Source organism: Polyodon spathula, chromosome 7 (genome assembly GCF_017654505.1).
Source record: "Polyodon spathula isolate WHYD16114869_AA chromosome 7, ASM1765450v1, whole genome shotgun sequence".
NCBI lineage: Eukaryota > Metazoa > Chordata > Actinopteri > Acipenseriformes > Polyodontidae > Polyodon > Polyodon spathula.
In genome coordinates, this window is record NC_054540.1 from 27,714,292 (window position 1) to 27,731,898 (window position 17,607).

General features: G+C 38.4%; 1 protein-coding gene across 2 annotated transcripts in view; it reads right to left on the reverse strand.

The window, feature by feature from the left end:
• LOC121318481 (stabilin-2-like) overlaps positions 1-17,607 on the reverse strand; it is a 52,522-nt gene that overhangs the window by 2,370 nt on the left and 32,545 nt on the right. The window contains exons 44-67 of one of the 2 annotated variants that reach the window (XM_041255202.1): positions 17,384-17,455; positions 17,152-17,271; positions 16,426-16,473; positions 16,009-16,092; positions 15,487-15,633; positions 15,032-15,172; positions 14,636-14,695; positions 14,091-14,267; positions 13,351-13,440; positions 12,412-12,558; positions 11,897-11,953; positions 11,373-11,499; positions 10,923-11,072; positions 9,973-10,077; positions 9,568-9,675; positions 8,827-9,017; positions 7,890-8,031; positions 7,395-7,528; positions 6,972-7,137; positions 4,789-4,895; positions 3,463-3,582; positions 3,180-3,329; positions 2,714-2,827; positions 2,263-2,394 (exon numbers count right to left, since the gene is read on the reverse strand). In XM_041255202.1, the coding sequence (XP_041111136.1) occupies positions 2,263-2,394; positions 2,714-2,827; positions 3,180-3,329; positions 3,463-3,582; positions 4,789-4,895; positions 6,972-7,137; positions 7,395-7,528; positions 7,890-8,031; positions 8,827-9,017; positions 9,568-9,675; positions 9,973-10,077; positions 10,923-11,072; positions 11,373-11,499; positions 11,897-11,953; positions 12,412-12,558; positions 13,351-13,440; positions 14,091-14,267; positions 14,636-14,695; positions 15,032-15,172; positions 15,487-15,633; positions 16,009-16,092; positions 16,426-16,473; positions 17,152-17,271; positions 17,384-17,455 (2,889 nt within the window). Of the gene's footprint in view, positions 1-2,262; positions 2,395-2,713; positions 2,828-3,179; positions 3,330-3,462; positions 3,583-4,788; positions 4,896-6,971; positions 7,138-7,394; positions 7,529-7,889; positions 8,032-8,826; positions 9,018-9,567; positions 9,676-9,972; positions 10,078-10,922; positions 11,073-11,372; positions 11,500-11,896; positions 11,954-12,411; positions 12,559-13,350; positions 13,441-14,090; positions 14,268-14,635; positions 14,696-15,031; positions 15,173-15,486; positions 15,634-16,008; positions 16,093-16,425; positions 16,474-17,151; positions 17,272-17,383; positions 17,456-17,607 lie in introns of those variants that run through there. The other variant, XR_005950614.1, reaches the window with a different exon arrangement.

Consider the following 17,607-nt stretch of genomic DNA (forward strand, 5'->3'; position numbering starts at 1 on the left):
AAGGAGGTTTGGTCTCAGTTCAGCTGCTTCTACATGGCACAAGGCAACCCCAGCTCAACGGAGGAAGCTGGTAGTCAATGAGGTGCAAAAGCAGGAGGATAGGATCAGGTGTGTAAAGGCCGTTTCCCAGGCCAAGCAGGACGAATGGATGAGATGGCAGAGTGTGGAACAACGCAAGATCGGCTGGCAAGACTTGAGGTGTCATGGGCTAGTTGACGAAACATCGAGGATGGAAGGTGCCCACTTGAAGACCCCAGAAATGTATCCTACTTAGCTCAATCCAAACGGTTATCATGCTGATGCGCTGGGGAGACCGCACTGTGGTTGATCCCCGGAGCCAGCATCGTAGCCCTTGTGTGTGCTGATGCAATGGGGAGGCAAAATGAGCTGATCCCTGGAAGCAGCATTACACTTCAGCAATCAACACCAGACAGAAGGATATCTACATCATCAGATGGAAAACAACACAAATGGATGGAAATGCAGATAGATCACATTACTTTACTACAAAGGTACATCTTACTTGGTGCTTATCTTGGCGAGAGCCGAGTTCAAATCAGCATGAAGTTTTACATCTACTCTCATGTAATGGAAAATCATAAATACACCAGGGTAACATTTTATGTTTAGTAGTACCACAACATTTTACCCTGGTACCCCTTTTATGGTATGGTATATTATACTACCATGTTCGATGCTCAACTTTTCAAACACTGCAGACAGGTCTAGTAGTCAAAACAGACAAGTAACCTAACATACTTTTATTAGTTAAATATCTACAGTGTCTATAGAAAGTCTATACCCCCTTGAACTAGTTTCACATTTTGTTGTGTCAGTGCCTCAGAGTTTCATGCATTTAAATGGCAATATTTGACCATTCTTCTTTACAAAACTGTTCAAGCTCTGTCAAGTTCCTTTGGGAGCGTTGATGGACAGCAATATTCAAGTCATGCCACAAATTTTCGATTGGATTTAGGTCGGGGCTCTGACTGGACCACTCAAGGACATTTACCTTTTTTTTCCTTAGCCACTCCAGTGTAGCTTTGGCTGTGTGCTTTGGGTATTTGTCATGCTGAAAGCTGAACTTCCGTCCTAGTTTCAGCTTTCTTGCAGAGGGCAGCAGGCTTTACTCAAGGACTTCTCTGTACTTTGCTCCATTCATTTTCCCTTCTATCCTAACAAATTACCCAGTTCCTACTGATGAGAAACACCCCCATAACATGATGCTGCCACCACCATGCTTCACAGTAGGTATGGTGTTCTTTGAGTGATGTGCTGTGCTGGGTTTGTGCCAAACATAACGCTTTGCATTTAGGTCAAAATGTTCCATTTTAGTTTCGTCAGACCACAAACCTTTTTGCCACATAGTTAAAGAATCTCCTGTGTGTTTTTTTGCATACTTCAAACGGGATTCAAGGTGGCTTTCTTGAGTAAAATACAGGCCAGATTTGTGGAGTGCTTGGGATATTGCTGTCACATGCACACTTTGACCAGTCTTGGCCATAAAAGTATGTAGTTCTTGCAAAGTTGCTCTTGGTAGCCTCTTAGAAGTCTCTTTCTTGCTCAGTCATCCAGTTTGGTAGGACAGCCTGATCTAGGCAGGGTCTTGGTGGTAGCATACACCTTCTACATCTTAATAATCGTCTTGACCATGCTCCAAGGGATATTCAAGGCCTTTGATATTTTTTTATACCCATCCCCTGATCTGTGCCTTTCAACAACTTTGTCCCAGAGTTCTTTTGAAAGATCCTTGGTGCTTATGGTTGAGTCTTTGCTTTGAAATGCACTACTCAACAGAGGGAACCTACAGGAACTGCTGAATTTATCCTGAAATCATGTGAATCACTACAATTTAACACTGGTGGAGGCCACGTAACTTGGTGTGTGATTTTGAAGGTGATTGGTTACACTTGAGCTAATTTAGGATTTCTATTACAAGGGGGCTGGACACTTATCCAACCAAGCTATTTCATTTTTTTTTTTTTTTAATTAATTTTCTGCAAATTTCTAGAATATTTTTTTCACTTGGAAGTTGTGGGGCAGGATGTGTAGGTAAATAAAAAAAAACCCACAAAACTATTTTAATGCATTTTAATTTCAGGCTATAAGGCAACAAAAGGTGAACATTTTGAAAGGGGGTGTAGACTTTCTACAGGCACTGTATAAGATATTGAAGGGCAAACTATTTTTTATTTTATTTATGGCAGTATTTGTATAAAGTTACTTGGTGCTGAAAGAGTCAATAGCTGATAAATCTCCTACCTTGAAGTAGTGGAATTGGAAGGGCCTGCTTCTGCGTGAGTAGTAGTGGTAGGCCGCAAACCCGACCAGCCCTATCAGTACCACTGTCAGGAAGAGCCCCACACTGATTCCGGCTTTGTGAGATGCATGGAGCTGAAAGGACAACAAACAGCACTGAAAATTCATACAGGGAGAGGAGGTAATCACACAACACACATTTTAAAAAGGGTAGCCCTGTATAAAAGCTTACTAAGGTTAATGTACAGTCCCAAACAGGCCCTTTCGTCATTCTCATGTATACGAGTGTTTTGAGTCTGCTCAATTCCAGAGGACCACTTTCCAATACTGGGATGATAAAATGAAAATACAGTGTGCATTTGTGATGATTACGCTGTCTCCTGTACATCCCCTCTGATCACTTTAGCACCAGGATCTCTAGTATTAGCATACTGCTCCCCACTAAACTACTTACTGCAGGCTTTGGAGGTGGGGCTCGTAATGGTTCCTGGATGACGTGGATTATTCCATTTGCGGCCAGTATATCCCAGTCTGTTATGTATCGGTCATTTACATACCTGGTGGTGCTCTAGGAAACAAAGGATAGAAGTTGGACTAAACAAAAAAAGTCACAAATCTGTATAGTTTCAACTTTTAGAATATAGTGATTTATTCTTAGTAATGCTCAGGACAAAAATGTCAGAGGTTAAATTTGATAAATGTAACTATCCATAGGACATACATGCCGGAATCATTGCAAATAAGTTACTCAATTATTAAATTGATAATGAAAAGGTTACTGATAATGATGATTTTAATAAGGTATTTACAAGCATGTTTCAATAGCAAGATGAAACAATCCCCTGTATAACATAATAGGTGTGAGACTAAACATTTATAAGCAGTTTTTATCAGAACCTCCGTTACGGTGCTGAACTTACATTCAAGCTTGTGTTCTGAAGGTCAGTGAAGCCTGAAATAAGGAGACTGTGTCCAAGCCGAGTAGGGATCTTGCTTCCATTAGTGAGATCCCCAAAATAGATGGCATTGCCATCAGAGAGATGGTACTCAATATCCTGTTCAGAGAGCGTCTGTTCACAGAAAATAGAAAAACATGATCCTGTGGTGTCTGGTGCCTATTTATAGCACAACATACTTCAAACACTGCAGTTGTTAATTCTGATGAAAATGATGCTTGTTTTTCATCCTGACTTGGTCACTCACCTCGTTCTCATTCAGTACACTGTTGTCAGGCACAAAGAGGGTAGCCTGGATCGTCAGGTTGCTGAGGCAGTTTACAAATTCTTCTCCATGCCGCGAGTTGTTGGAGTACGTCAGAATTTGCTGAATTAGAGAATATGTGACTGTGAACCGTTATGGTGATCGCATTGAGTTGACCATATATCTTAACTCCCTGACTTTTACAGTAACAAATGCAATAGAGTATACACATAAGAGGAGAGCTGTCACTCTACATGTGCAGTGCATAATATAATACATAATAGACCTTGGTATTGATGTGATATAGCCATCTGAAATTTCTTTGTATCTGACCATTTGTATCAGTTGGAAATGATGTCACATTATATTAGCTGTACTTTTTTTATAGCTATATATTGTATTAAAATACAGTACTGGGAAATAAGATACATGCTGATTTTACCCCGCTGACAGTCAGAGAGGTCAGAAAGTCCACTGGAATCTCTGAGCTCCGATTATCAGCTTGTAATGTACAGCACCCACTCGATATATCATGGGTGTCAGGGTCCTGTATAAATCTGCTATATATCGAGGGCCGCGACATAGCGAGAGACCCATAGAAAAACAATTAGGCTAAAAAGTAAATATTTTACAATCACCGCCTTGTTTTATCGGGGGTTTCAGGGTCCAGTATAAATCCTCTACGCAACCCGCGTTTTCTCATTTTTTATATAAAAAGCAGCACACTGTATTAATTCGTACTGCGGAGGTTAATTGCTTCTTATCAACTTTAGTCTCCAATTAATTTCATGAGTCTTCTTCTCCTTTCTCAAATACACAAACCCACTGCATTGAAAGAATCCATTCCCAACACAGGAGGCTTGTTGCTAGGGAGCTGTCGTCACTGCCCAGGTCTTTTGCTAGTGCACTGCTGCCACAAGTGAACACCTCGTTGGTTAAAATAAAAACAGCTTCAACATAGATATTTAATTTGCTTTGTCTTATTGTGCAATGCGTATGTATAAAACAGTATAATATGAATGCTTTGTTTTTAATTGTTTTGTATATTTTTGATTGTGATGTGCAGTACAAAATAAAACTAACAGTAATTCTGAGTGAAATTGCCTATGTTTATTGCAGCTAAAGCATGCGCAGTTAAGACTGTAAAAATGGGGAGCCAACTCCAGGACTGCGATATCTGAATCCGCAGTATAGCGAGGGGCAGTATAATGAGGGGTGGGTGTATATCAAATCAACTTAGATAACTGGCAGCCCTTTAAGCCCTGTCAAGCTTTATTTTCTTCTATTTTTTAATAAAGGAACAGCCTCATACCTGCTACAGATACTTACACTCAGGAAATTGGAGAAAATGAGGTTCGCTGTTAGGACTTGAAGAAGATTCCCACTGCAGGAGTAGCCATCACCTATGTAGCCAGGCTTACAAGCACACTGCACATCTGTGGACGAGACAGAAACACATGGTCAGGACAGCAGTGCACTCTAGAGAGCTATATTAGAACACCTCCACAAGACAAAGGTGATGCCTTTATTAAGTTGTGTTGAAAACACCCCTTTATTTAAGTTATACAGTTGTAGTTTACATATCCTAATGGAAATTTATAATTTTCAGAAATTTCTTGAAAAACAAAGAATTTTAGGAAAAAATCTTTTGTAGCAAAAGTTTTGCTTTTGTGGATGAGGAAAAAAAAAATGTCTACAGTTATTTATTTAAGCATTTTCTTTTTGCAAAAAAACTTTTTAAAACATGCTAATTCAAAAGTATGTATACCCATTTAATGCTATGATAGTATTGTCTACAAGATGCTAGAACTTTCAATATGATAATACAGACCTAATTCTAGAAAAAGTTTAGAAAATGCTGGCTTATAGGTGAGCATTCTCAGAGAGTATAAAAGGGTTAGGCATAGGATGATTGCTGTCATTACCGATAGGTCAATATGGGAAAAAATAAAGAGCTAGGCAGAAAATGATTTATTGTCATAAAGCTGGAGAAGGATTTCCAAGCATTTTAGTATCCCAATTTCAACTATTGTTTCTATTATCAAGTAGTAGAAGACTCATGGTACTGTCACAAAACTCCCTCGGTCTGGAAGAAGGTTCTTTCACCAAGAACAAGTAGAAGAATTGTGAGGAAGGTTAATGACAATCCGAGATTGACTGCCAAAGATATTCCAAGTGAATTGGCTGGAAGTGGAACTGGAGTTTCCATTTCAACCATAGATTGAGTATTGCATGGAGAAGGTCTCAATGGTCGCAGGCCAAGGAAAAAGCCACTCTTAGGAAAATGTCACAAGGACAATTGCTTAAAGTTTACAAAACGGCAATTGAATGATGGATATGAGTTCAGGTCAAAGGTTTTGTGGAGTGATGAAAAAAAATCAAGCTATTTGGTCATGCTGATAGTCATTACATTTGGAGAAAGTCAAAGAGAAGCGTACAAAGAAAAAAACACTGTACCTACTGTCCAGCATGGAGATGGTAATGTCCTTCTATGGGGCTGTTATTCCCCTAATGGCACAGGAAATATTTTTCCAATACATGGTAAAATGGATTCGATAGCACACCAAACGATATCGACCAATCTGAAGCCCTCCGCTACAAAACTCAGTTTAAAGCGCAACTGGATGTTCCAGCACAACAACGATCCAAAGCATACATCAAAATCTACTTCAGAATGGTTAAAGAAGAACTAAAATCAACATTCTGGAATGACCTAGTCAAAGTCCTGATCTAAATCCAATTGAGAGTCTTTGGTATGAGTTGAAAAAGGCTGTGCCCAAGAGAAGTCCTCGGAATTTGAATGAACTGGAACAATTCTGCACTGAACAATGGTCAAAAATCACTAAAGAATCATGCCAACATCTCGTGGACAAGTATCCTAATCGTTTAAAAGTTATTATTGCTAAAGGTTTCTCAAATAGCTATTAATTTAATTTTCATTGTCAGGGTATGAACACTTTTGAAGTAGCATTTTTGGAGTTTTGCAAAAAAGTTATTTCTTGTAACTTGTTTTCTTCATCCACAAAGGCAAAACCTTTGCTACAAATATTCCTATATCCTATATATTCCTAAATTTCTAGAAATTATACATTTCCATTAGGGTATGTAAACTTTTGACTACAACTGTATATTCCAATTTAAGGGATATGCAATATTCTAACAATAAATTATAAAGAAGTTTCATTGTAACATGATCTTCTCACCTTACTAAATAAAAAAAAAAAATATATGCCATATGGTTACAGAACAGTGGAACCGTGTTTCAATGTGGCATGGGATCAGGCCCCAGAGCACTTGCATCCTTAATATGGCACTAGTGTGGCCAAATCATCGGGGATCACATAATAATATGTGACCAAATTGGAACCTGGAACTCATTTGCTACATTATTCCAAGATTTAGTTTTCATAGCTTTCAGCTCACTCTACTGAAGCAAGACCCTACTGATGTCTACTACCCCTTTATTAGCAACCCCCCCCCCCCCCCCCCCCCCCCCCCACCCCATTTCTCACTCTTCATTCGGTAGCAATACGCATCCCAGGTTTCGCTAAGGTTGGACCGAACTTTGTAGTCCACGATCCCCACCTGGCCGAAGCCACATTTGGGGTTGGAGTAGGCAGTCGGGTAAGCCACCCGCTCGGCTGCCAGCCAACCTGCTGCACACATGTGGAATCCAGCCTAGAGAGGTAAAGAAAAAACAACAGTTATAGATCTTAGAATGGTAAGGTGGAAATTTTTGTTTTTAGTACTGTAGTTAATTGAGGTGGAACATTAAAACCTAGGGGGAGGTGCTATCCTGAGAAATAATATATGACTCTGTAGTTTGCTTAAGGTGTTTAATCTGTGAAGTCTATGACAGTCCTTCGAGTGATGTTTAATCACTTCAATGCTGCTATACTTTCATATGTGAAAGATATGGATAAAGTATACTAAACCTGTTGAGCGTAGGAGAGCTGATTGTATGTGGCGATTGTTGCCCCCTCTTGCCTGCAGCCTTCCTGGGCTGCTTCATACACAAGTTTGTACTGGCCTTGAGGGGAGCGGAGAAGGAAAACTCCCACGGTGCTGTCTGCAATGAGAAGACACGTTTAGCAGGCACTGTCGCTGTCATAGGGAGTTGACAATCATAATGAACTTAGACATTTTTGTTATTCGTGTGAAATTAGTAAGTTTGCCACATAAATTTGTCTTATAGAAATGTTATATTATTGTTATTTAAATGTACATGTTGACATAGCCTAGAACATAGATTTGAGTATCGTGATCATACTTAATTCAATAAAACACCAATAAACCATTTCTAATAGAATACAGAAGCTATGTACAAACCAGTAAAAAAGAAACGCAAACCCCAAAAGTGCTCTAGAAAGCAGCTGTTCAGCATGTAGTCAGTAGCTGGGTGACTATCTGACCCTACTTGAGTTTCCTACCTTCAAAGTGTAGATCAGTGCAGATGGCATCAGTGTGGCACTGCCCGTTGTTCTGTGCACAGCGGTTGATGGGTAGCTCTTTCACTGCGCAGTCTTCCCCGTCCCCGATGTAGCCGCTCTTGCACTCACACACTCTCTTGTTCTGTTTCACAGACCACATCGGCACATTCAACATCAATCCTCTACTTCTTTAAATTTATAATGAAGACACTGTTGCTTTTTCCTAATAATAATAACCCGCTGCAGTCTGCTTCAGCTTTCTTATATATTAGATGCAAACCAAACTGTGTGTTTACAGTGCCAGTTTATGATTCACCATGCTTTTCACTACATTTTACTTTGCTATTCAACTGTAACATTAATTGAATTGTAGCTAACAAAATAGTTCCATAAGTGGCGCATCCAGTAAAGGCACTCTGCGTGAGTGCAGGATGGTTTAGGTCGGCCAGGGTGTCCTCAGCTCACTGCGCACCAGCGACCCCTGTAGTCTGGCCGGCCACCTGCGGGCATGCCTGTAAGCTACTCAGAGCTGTGCTGTCCTCCAACGCTGTAGCTCTGAGGTGGCTGCATGGTGAATCCGCAGTGTGTAAAGAAGAGGACAGCATGTGTTCATCTTCGCCACTCCCAAGTCAGCACAGGGGGGTAGCAGTGAACTCAGTACGGTGAAATAATAATTGGGCATTTCAAATTGGGAGAAAATAACTGGCAACAATTAAGTAAGTAAATAAATAAAATAGTTCCATAAATCTTACATGTTTTCACCTTGTTATCGGCTACATAGCACTCAAATATGCAGTTTTGACAGAACCACTTTAAAGTGATTGTAAGCATCTGAACCTCCAGGATTAGTTTTTTTTTTATATCTTTAATTAGAAAAAATGAGCTGTCCCAAATGGTAGCAGTTGCCCTCTTTTTTGCTGACATCTCGGTCACCTACCGGGCCTGTCATGGTACAGGTGGCATGTTCGTGGCACTCCCCGTTGTCGGTAACGCAGGGGTCGATAGCTACACAAGTATACCCATCACCGGAGTACCCCTTGGGACAGCTACAGGTCACAGTCACCCCCTTCTGGGTGCAGTGTGCCTCCTTGGCACACCTGCCATTCTGCTGCTGGCACAGGTTCACAACTACAGATAAAAGAACAGTGCTCAGAACTCCCAGAAATCAGCAGGCTTTGATTGTTCACAGTTTAAAAGAGTACCAACCAAGCATTAATAAACACGTATTACCTCTCATTGGCAGGACAACTTTAGGAAAATCTCTTATCATTCTTCTGTTTTGTTTTTCTGAATTTATTTTCACTAAAGTAAAGTCCATTTAACCTGACACCACACTACATATTCCCTTCCTGCACAGCAAGGAATTAGGACCCCACAAAAGACTAACGTGTAGCACGGAAAGCGAAGCTCAGGTGAGGTGGGGCCATAATTTCAAGAGCACAGGAAATAAAACAATCACATGATGGTAAAAAAATGGACCAGAGTCAAAGTGAAAAAAAGGTCTAGAAAACTAGCTGTATACAAAAATAATTAGGAATTTGCTATGAAGTTGCATGTTAGCATGTCGTAAAATGAAATACCAGTACAGCATACAGCATTTCATTTCAACTTGAACCAATGAACTACATGAGTACACTGCAGCTCATTCCATTTAAGTCTCCACCTGAGTTGGACCAACCTGTGCATGTTCTTCCATCTCCCTCGTACAACGGCCTGCACTCACAGGTATTGTTCCCCTTGCACACAGCAGAGTTGGAACAGGATGGGGAGCAAACTGGGGTCACAGCTGAGAAACAGAGCCAGACATCAGTTTAGCATAAGCAATCATTTATGGGATTGAGTAAAGTGATACGATCACAGAAATCTAGCAATAAAACAGAAAATGAAGAAAATATCAGGACTATCAATAATAATAATAATAATAATAATAATAATAATAATAATAATAATAATAATAATAATAATTTCTTATTTTTGTTAATTCTGAAGATATCTGAAAGATAATCAAATGCATGTGCAGTATATTTTAAGTTTTTCAGATGGATTATTCAGCAGGCATACAGCATTCTGAACTGCTCTTCACCTAGCTGGGTTTCACAGAGTGGTCCTGTCCATCCCTTCTCACAGAAACATGCCCCAGTTCCTTTGTTCCCTTCATCACACGTTCCATGTTCTGTACAGTTACAGACTAGGAAAGAAACACAACTAATAATGTAAACTACAGGGTCAAGCAGCATCAGTTAAACTGTAAACCAATTCTGCATTTACACACGACTGCACAATATCCTCAACTGTACTGTGCCAAGGATTGTTTCCTGTGGCAAAGTGCCCCGCCTCTGTGCTATTTGTTTGTGTTTTATGTTGTATGTTAATGTTGATGTATAGTCATTGGTACGCGGGATATACATGGGTCTGTGTAACATGAGTGGGTCTAAAATGTATATTTGTATGTAGGCACAAGGACTGCACAGCACTTCACGTGCAGGTAAAATGTAATCATATGTGAGCACAGGAAATTCACTAGATTGATTCACGTACGGTTGTACCGAGACTCCAACTGAATGCTTGATTAGCAATAGAGTCTCGGTACAGCTGCATAAAAGCAGCATGTTTTCACTCACTGAGGGTTATGTGTTCATGATTAGAGAGTTAAAATATTGTAAGAGAGAAATAGCAATTGTTAAGTTGTGCTGGAAGGCCAGCACGGTACTTGTTTGTTTAATGTTCGTCCGCTTGTTTTGCTGTTAGTGAGTTTTGTTTGTCTATTTATTTTGGCCGCAAGTGCCGTGCCCTGTTTTGGTGTCAGTGTTTTGTTACAACCTTTTTATTTTCTGTCTGTTTATCTATGTCTGTCTTGTGTGTTATTGTTCCGGGTGTGACATCACCACTCAGCCAGCCTTGTGACATTTCCCCATAAGCTTTTGCCGTATTGACAGTTAATTGTACTGTATACGCACTATTTATTTATTTTTTATTACTGTTTTCTAATTTCACACATTTTTAAGGTGAGGCACAATTACTGATAAATATTACCTTGACAGTTCGGTCCATATCGCCCTGGGGCACAGAGTTCACAGGCCACGCCGTAGAAGCCTGTGTTGCAGGTGCATGCTCCTCTTCCTTCCTTCCCCTCATCACACCTTCCATGGCTGTTGCAGGGGGCTTCAGGGCCCCCAGGGCAGGCTACTCGAGACAAAACGGTATCACTTAATATCACATGGATTCCTACATGCATATTTTCTAAAATAATTATAATGCTGCTTGATGATGATGTGTTTGGATTATTTATTTACTAGTACTCGTAAATTACAAGTTCATTAATTTATTTTTTTTGGTTTAAAAAATGAAGTCAGACAGTAGAATTCCTCAACAGTAAAAAGATACATGTGATGTCTTATTGTCTTTAGCACATCTTTCAGGTAAGTGTAGCTCAGGTTCCTTTGAAACCATATTCAAGCAAATTATATAAATAAAATCTATCACCTTGGCAGTCAATGCCGAAGTAGCCAGGGCAGCATTTGAACCTCCAGATGACGAATGAGCATATCTGCTGGCACCCATCAAAACTCTTCTTGAAGAGTGGGGAGTAGACACAGTTCTTTGTTGTTTTCTGTGCAGTGAAATGTTGAGAGAAGTGTCCACATTATAATTATTAGTGCAGTATTTTTGCTCAGATAAAAAAAAAAAAACATCTACTGTTACAGTGATAAAACAAACACGCTGTAAGAACCACCATCCATCAGTAAAATGTGTAAAGCCAATGAAATGGCAAAACACTAGAATGCATACAATCCATACCAATCAAAGACAAATCAAGTTAACTGATTGTGATGGCAATTAGAATTCTCCCAATTTGTATTTTTTGCATACCAGGATAGCCTCAAATAACAGAACCAGATGTTTTTCATCTAATTTGGTTTCCATCCTAAGAGTCTGACCTACTGTAATTTGTTATTAAGATACATATACTTTAAAAGGATACATCAAAAAAGGTTCTGGTAGCTTACCTGTGGTTTGCTCCCTGCGGGGCAAGGTGGCACTTTATAACACGGGCCACAATCCCCCTAGTATGGAAAATAATGTAATTAGATTTTCTAAAATGGTCAGTGGTTTCATTCATTAACATTCATGAATTCAGCCCTGGATTTTGTAGCTCTATAGTCACTATGCATTTTTCACACCATGATGGTTACATGGAGATAGTTTGCCACACCAGAAATTGATAGCCATTTTATCTATAACATCTTTTGTTACAAAGAAACATGGAATTAATATGGATAATTAAATCCACGTGAATTAACAGGGCTCAATTAAAAATGAATTATTTCAGAACCCAGAGGAAGTGCGTAAAATATGCAGGTGTTATTCCTGTGGTATTCAGTTGAAATTAATTATGAATTTGTGACCATTATTACTGGACAAGTATGCTCCACATAAAATGGATAATAATGTTATCTATAGCTTAGAGCACTACCCAATTTAGATGTTTTGTAGCTTTCTCGAAGACATTGGGAACACTGACCATTATCTCAACAGCATCTAGCACGTCACACCGGCCTCCAACACTAGGGGGTGTTAGCATGCAGTCAATGCCATGAGCAATCCCACCACTGAACTCCAGCTGTCTCTGAACGATCCTACATTTTCTGTTGTTTAGGAAGAGTGCTCCCTATAAAAGAATAATACAATACATTGTACTGGTAATAAAAAATATGAGCAAACATTGTTTTAAATGTATTTAGAGACAATTCAGCATCATTAAAAAACAGTTAAATGATAAAAGGTTCATTTTGATGTAGTACTGATGGTTGAAAAAGGCTTCCTTATTTTATTTTGTTTAGTCTAAATTATATTTAGTAAGGTACACATGAAAAAATGATGTTTGTCTCAACACGTAGGGGTATGTAATTGGTAATATGCTTTTTTGCATCCCTCTACAGGTTCCGTTGGGTAATGATAAACTTTATAAATATTATAACTATTTAATAAATATTTTTCACTTTTTTGTAAGGTTTATGAATTAAGGTAAACATGGAATTAATTACTTTGTTATGCTAGAGATAGCCTCGGAGGCTACACTGATGGTCCACGATGCCTGGAGGTACTGGAGTTTCTCTGTTTGCGTCGCCTCCAGGCCTGGTATTTATATCATAGTAGGCCCAGAATATACGTGAGTACAGTCTGTTTTTGTTATCTTACTAATTGTCAATAGAAATTAGCCATTCAGCTGCTACTTTATTCAAGTACAATCAACCACTAACCATCCTACCCTATTTCCTTTTCAATACATTTCTGCACATGGTTTTCTTTCCAATCATTTTAAACCTGTTACCTAAGCAACTCTACTTAAGCCAAAGTCATCTCCAGCAAACTGGTTTAACATTACCAATACATTTCCATTCTACATTGCAATAGTGAGTAAGTGAAATGAATACATCAGATTCTGTCATTTGCAACTTACAATATTGTCTTCATCTCCACAGTTAACACGTAGGTCTGATCCCTGAAGGGTCTTCAGTGCTTCTGAATTGGGAAGGTCTGAGGCTAAAATCTGTTTAAACAGAAATGCAGAATGATAGTAACACTGCTAAACTGCAGTTTTTATTATTACAGTTGTTCCTGTATTATAATAGCATATGCATTAAATTGTTTAAAAAAAAAAAAAAATGATTTCTGGATTCTGTTCTTAAACTTTAAGAAATAATGATAGGATTTGACCACCAGGTATTTGCCAAGGGAGAGAACCTGCAGCAGCAGTTGTAATGAATTAGCAGCTCAACCCATTGAAATTATTGCAGACAAATATTTAACTAAAGTGCAAACTCTGTAGCTGAGAGGTAAGTATGTGTCTTATGTTGATTTCAGTATTATGGAGGAGGAGGAAAGTGAAAATGTTTACATTAACATGAAACCAAATCTTACTTTGTCTGACTCATATTCCACATACAATGCTCACCCTTTATACGCGCCTCATAGTATGGAATAGGTTATAACAGTAGGGTCGTGATGCCATTACAGTAGGCCTTTTATACTCGTTATAAGGTGGAACACAAATATCACGGTCTTGTAACTATGGCTCCCCACTATAGTGTTATAAAGAGTGAGCACTGTATATTCTTCTGGACATCACTGTAGAGACAGACAGACAGACAAACATGCATGCATAAGCAGTACATATTAGTAATTTATATAAAATGTTACATTGCCATCTCTGATAATGTGGTATTTAAGGTATTCAATCAGTTTGTTTAGGTTTTCTTTGCTGTAAAGGAAGTCTTTCTGATCCTTGGGCAGGGCCGCCATTGCTCTGTTTGTAGGCCAGAACAGGGTGACAGGCTGGTGGATGGGATTGTTTATAAGGCCCAGCATGTCAGTGTCCTGAAAGAAGAGGACAAAAAACCATCAAGACCCTGCAGTTTACAACACGTCTGTGTTTAGACATAGACTTCAGACAGATCAATATTTCTTTATAAACCCACTAAGAGATGATTAAGCTGTGACTGTAATTACAGCATTGGTCTAGATGTATCACCGATAAAGCTTTAAAAAAAAAACAAAAAAAAACACCTTTGTAACATTTTCTAGACTGAGAGATGGCCTTTAAAGATATTTAAATCCCCCACTCCTAAATCTAAGATATCAAATTGGCATTTGGTGGCAAATACCTTTTTCTTTATAGTCCTCAACATAATGATTTGCACTCGTAAAATAAACTAAATTTAATAGACATCAGTAAGGATACTAACTTGGAGTAGTTTACTGAATGTTGAATATCCCTGATGTTCTGCGACTGTGGTCAGATTTTCCTGCAAAAAGATAGAAGTTAAAGCAGATTAAAGACATTTATAATCAAATACAGGTATGCTAAAATTGTAACTTCAGTGCTGCTATGGTGCCTTTGTCACTTAAAACAAAGATGAATCAGTTTATTTAGCTTAATCTACAGTAGTAACTAAAACTTTATATGAAATGGTCAAATAGATTTCAAATATTTGTACAAATATAATAAGAAACCTAATAGAGATAAACTGCAAAGCCTGAGATGTAGCGCACAGAACAGAAAAGCTACATATATAAAGCCATATAAACAATGTTATTTAGTCATACAAAGTACTGTACAACGTGAACTAACAAATACAAACCAGTTTGGAACCAGACACGCCTGTAGTAATGATTTGCAGGCTCTCAGGAACCAGCACTTTGTCTATTGTATGGATTATGCCATTGGAGCTTAATATGTCGCTTGACAATATCTTGGCTTTATTGTTTAAAACTATGGAATCCTGCGAAGAGAAAAGAGCATTTATGCATTCAGTAACTACAGGCATTATGAATAGATATACAGTACAATATAGTATTCAGACTTAACCTTGAAATAATTCCCTTACTTTGATCAACGATAAAATACATTTTAGACACAGTTGGAGCATGCATTATCCAACATTAAGTAAAGTACTGCATAGCACAGGAAAATAAAATGAATCACATTGTTATAACATGGTTTGTATGTGCAATGTTAGATGTTAAGGTCTATACATTTCATTTTATATTGTGTTTCTATATTCTACACTGGTATTCATTTTTTAGACTGGGTTACCTGGGAGTAGGAGATGGTAATGAGTTCTCCCTGGAGGCTTGTGACATTCTTGGTTTTGTTCAGCTCACTGGGTTGCAACTGACTGCAAGCCACCATATGATAGCGGAGAATCTGGGGCATCAATCCTCTAGTACCCCATTGCTTTATCTATACGACAGAAAGAACAAGAAGAAAGAAATAGCTGTGACTGTAACCACTTACCTAAGGAGCCTTCTATCATGTGAGTGTGGGTAGAGTCCAACCAGAGATGCCATTAGTAGCAGTGCACTTGCACAAAAAATACAATTAAAAATAGGGGTATGAAATACATCAGCAATGGCAAATGACAGGGTGTGCAGTAGTTGCGTAATACACCATACCCTGCCATGCTTGTGTTATTGCTTACAAATACCACTAACTTAGCCACATTTTAATGTTAAGTTTCTCTCATGCGCTTTAGTTAAATACAGATTACATGGCAAACCTATAGCGCACTGGTTGACAAATCTGACAGACATTCTCACTTTGTTCCCATAAACTCACATTTGCTTCATTTTTGAAGGCGCGTGAGGTGGGAACAAAGACAGTGAAGGGGCCTTGGCCAGCAAGGTCTCTCACTGCATTGGCCTGAAATAGAGAAAATAATGTGCAAATTAGGTGAATGCAAAAAATTATACACACACATGTATGTATGTATCTGCCTATCGCCATATATAATATATATATATATATATATATATATATATATATATTATATATATAATATATACCCATATATTATATACGCACACACCCACAAAAACACATTTTTGTGCAAAAGAAAAAAGGTTTTGGAAAAAAAAAAAAAAAACAGTACAATACCAAATATTATCTATGCATTAAGCAAACAAAATGGGTAAATTCTCCAGTACACACATACATAGTAATATCTCATAATTGGAAATAAAACAAATGAACTACCTGTAGTTGAAAAAAGTAATGAGAGGTGATGGGGTTCAATGACAGCTCCTGTAAAAAAAATAAAAAAAAGTAGAATTGAGGCATCCTTTAAAAATAATATGCTTATCAATTACTAATTAGAACCCAGCCACTGTACTGAGATTCATGAAAGTAGGGTTATTTTCTGGTGGCTGTTCTTTGATTCTGCATAGTTGACTGCTCTGTATTACAATGGCTCAAGTACAGTAGCTAGGGACATTGAAAGGGAGTGTAGCTAACAGAATTATTTCATAAACCGCACCTGTTATGTGCTTCGTTTCTGTTTTTTAACATAGGGCTCAAATCTTGTGTTGCACTTTACTGGTCATTTCACCAGAAGGGTAAAATTGTCCTCACCCCTTCAATGACCTATCCTGTCAATAACCAATCAGCTGCTTCCCCTACTGTCTGACATGCTTTGAGCCAGTAACATGACCTAGGCCTGTGTAGCTAATACAGGTACAAAACAGGTCAGGAAGGTATTATTTTGTTTTATCAGAATAAGGTCAGGTTTAATATCAGCTCCAAACTTTATTATTCAGTTCCGGGTTTTAGCTGTAGTCATACATGTATACAGTAGCATAAAGTTAAAAAAAAAAAAAAAAAAAAAAAAAAAGGATTTTATAATTTTTGTATGTTTTTGTAGCCTTGAATATCCCTTCTCCTCTACTCCCCCTGACCACTGCCTAACTTGGATGGAAGCTGTACCTTGTGGACTGTGCCTTTACATTTGAATCCATCACCAATGTATTCGGACTTGCAGGTGCAGTTTCTTTCAGCTGGGCCGGTATGGTTACAGATGGCAAACTCACTACAGCCCCCATTTTTCTATAAAGTAAGTCGGACAATGAGAAGCAGTTGATTAATTGTTCCCTTTTCAAGTTACTATAACCCTACTAGAAGGATACAACATATTGGAAGAATGTAAATAAAAACTTACCTTAACACAGGGGTTGATGGAGTTACACATTATCCCATCTCCAGAATAACCACTGATGCAATTGCAGGCAGACTGCAAATAATACACTGGGGACAATTAGACTTTAGAAGAGTAGGCAGCTTTTTAAAATCCCCTTTAAAAGTGTACCATAGTAAAAGCATAGCAAAGTCTAATAAAGCATAGTGAAGACATTGTAAAGAATAATGAGGTATGGTAAAGCATAT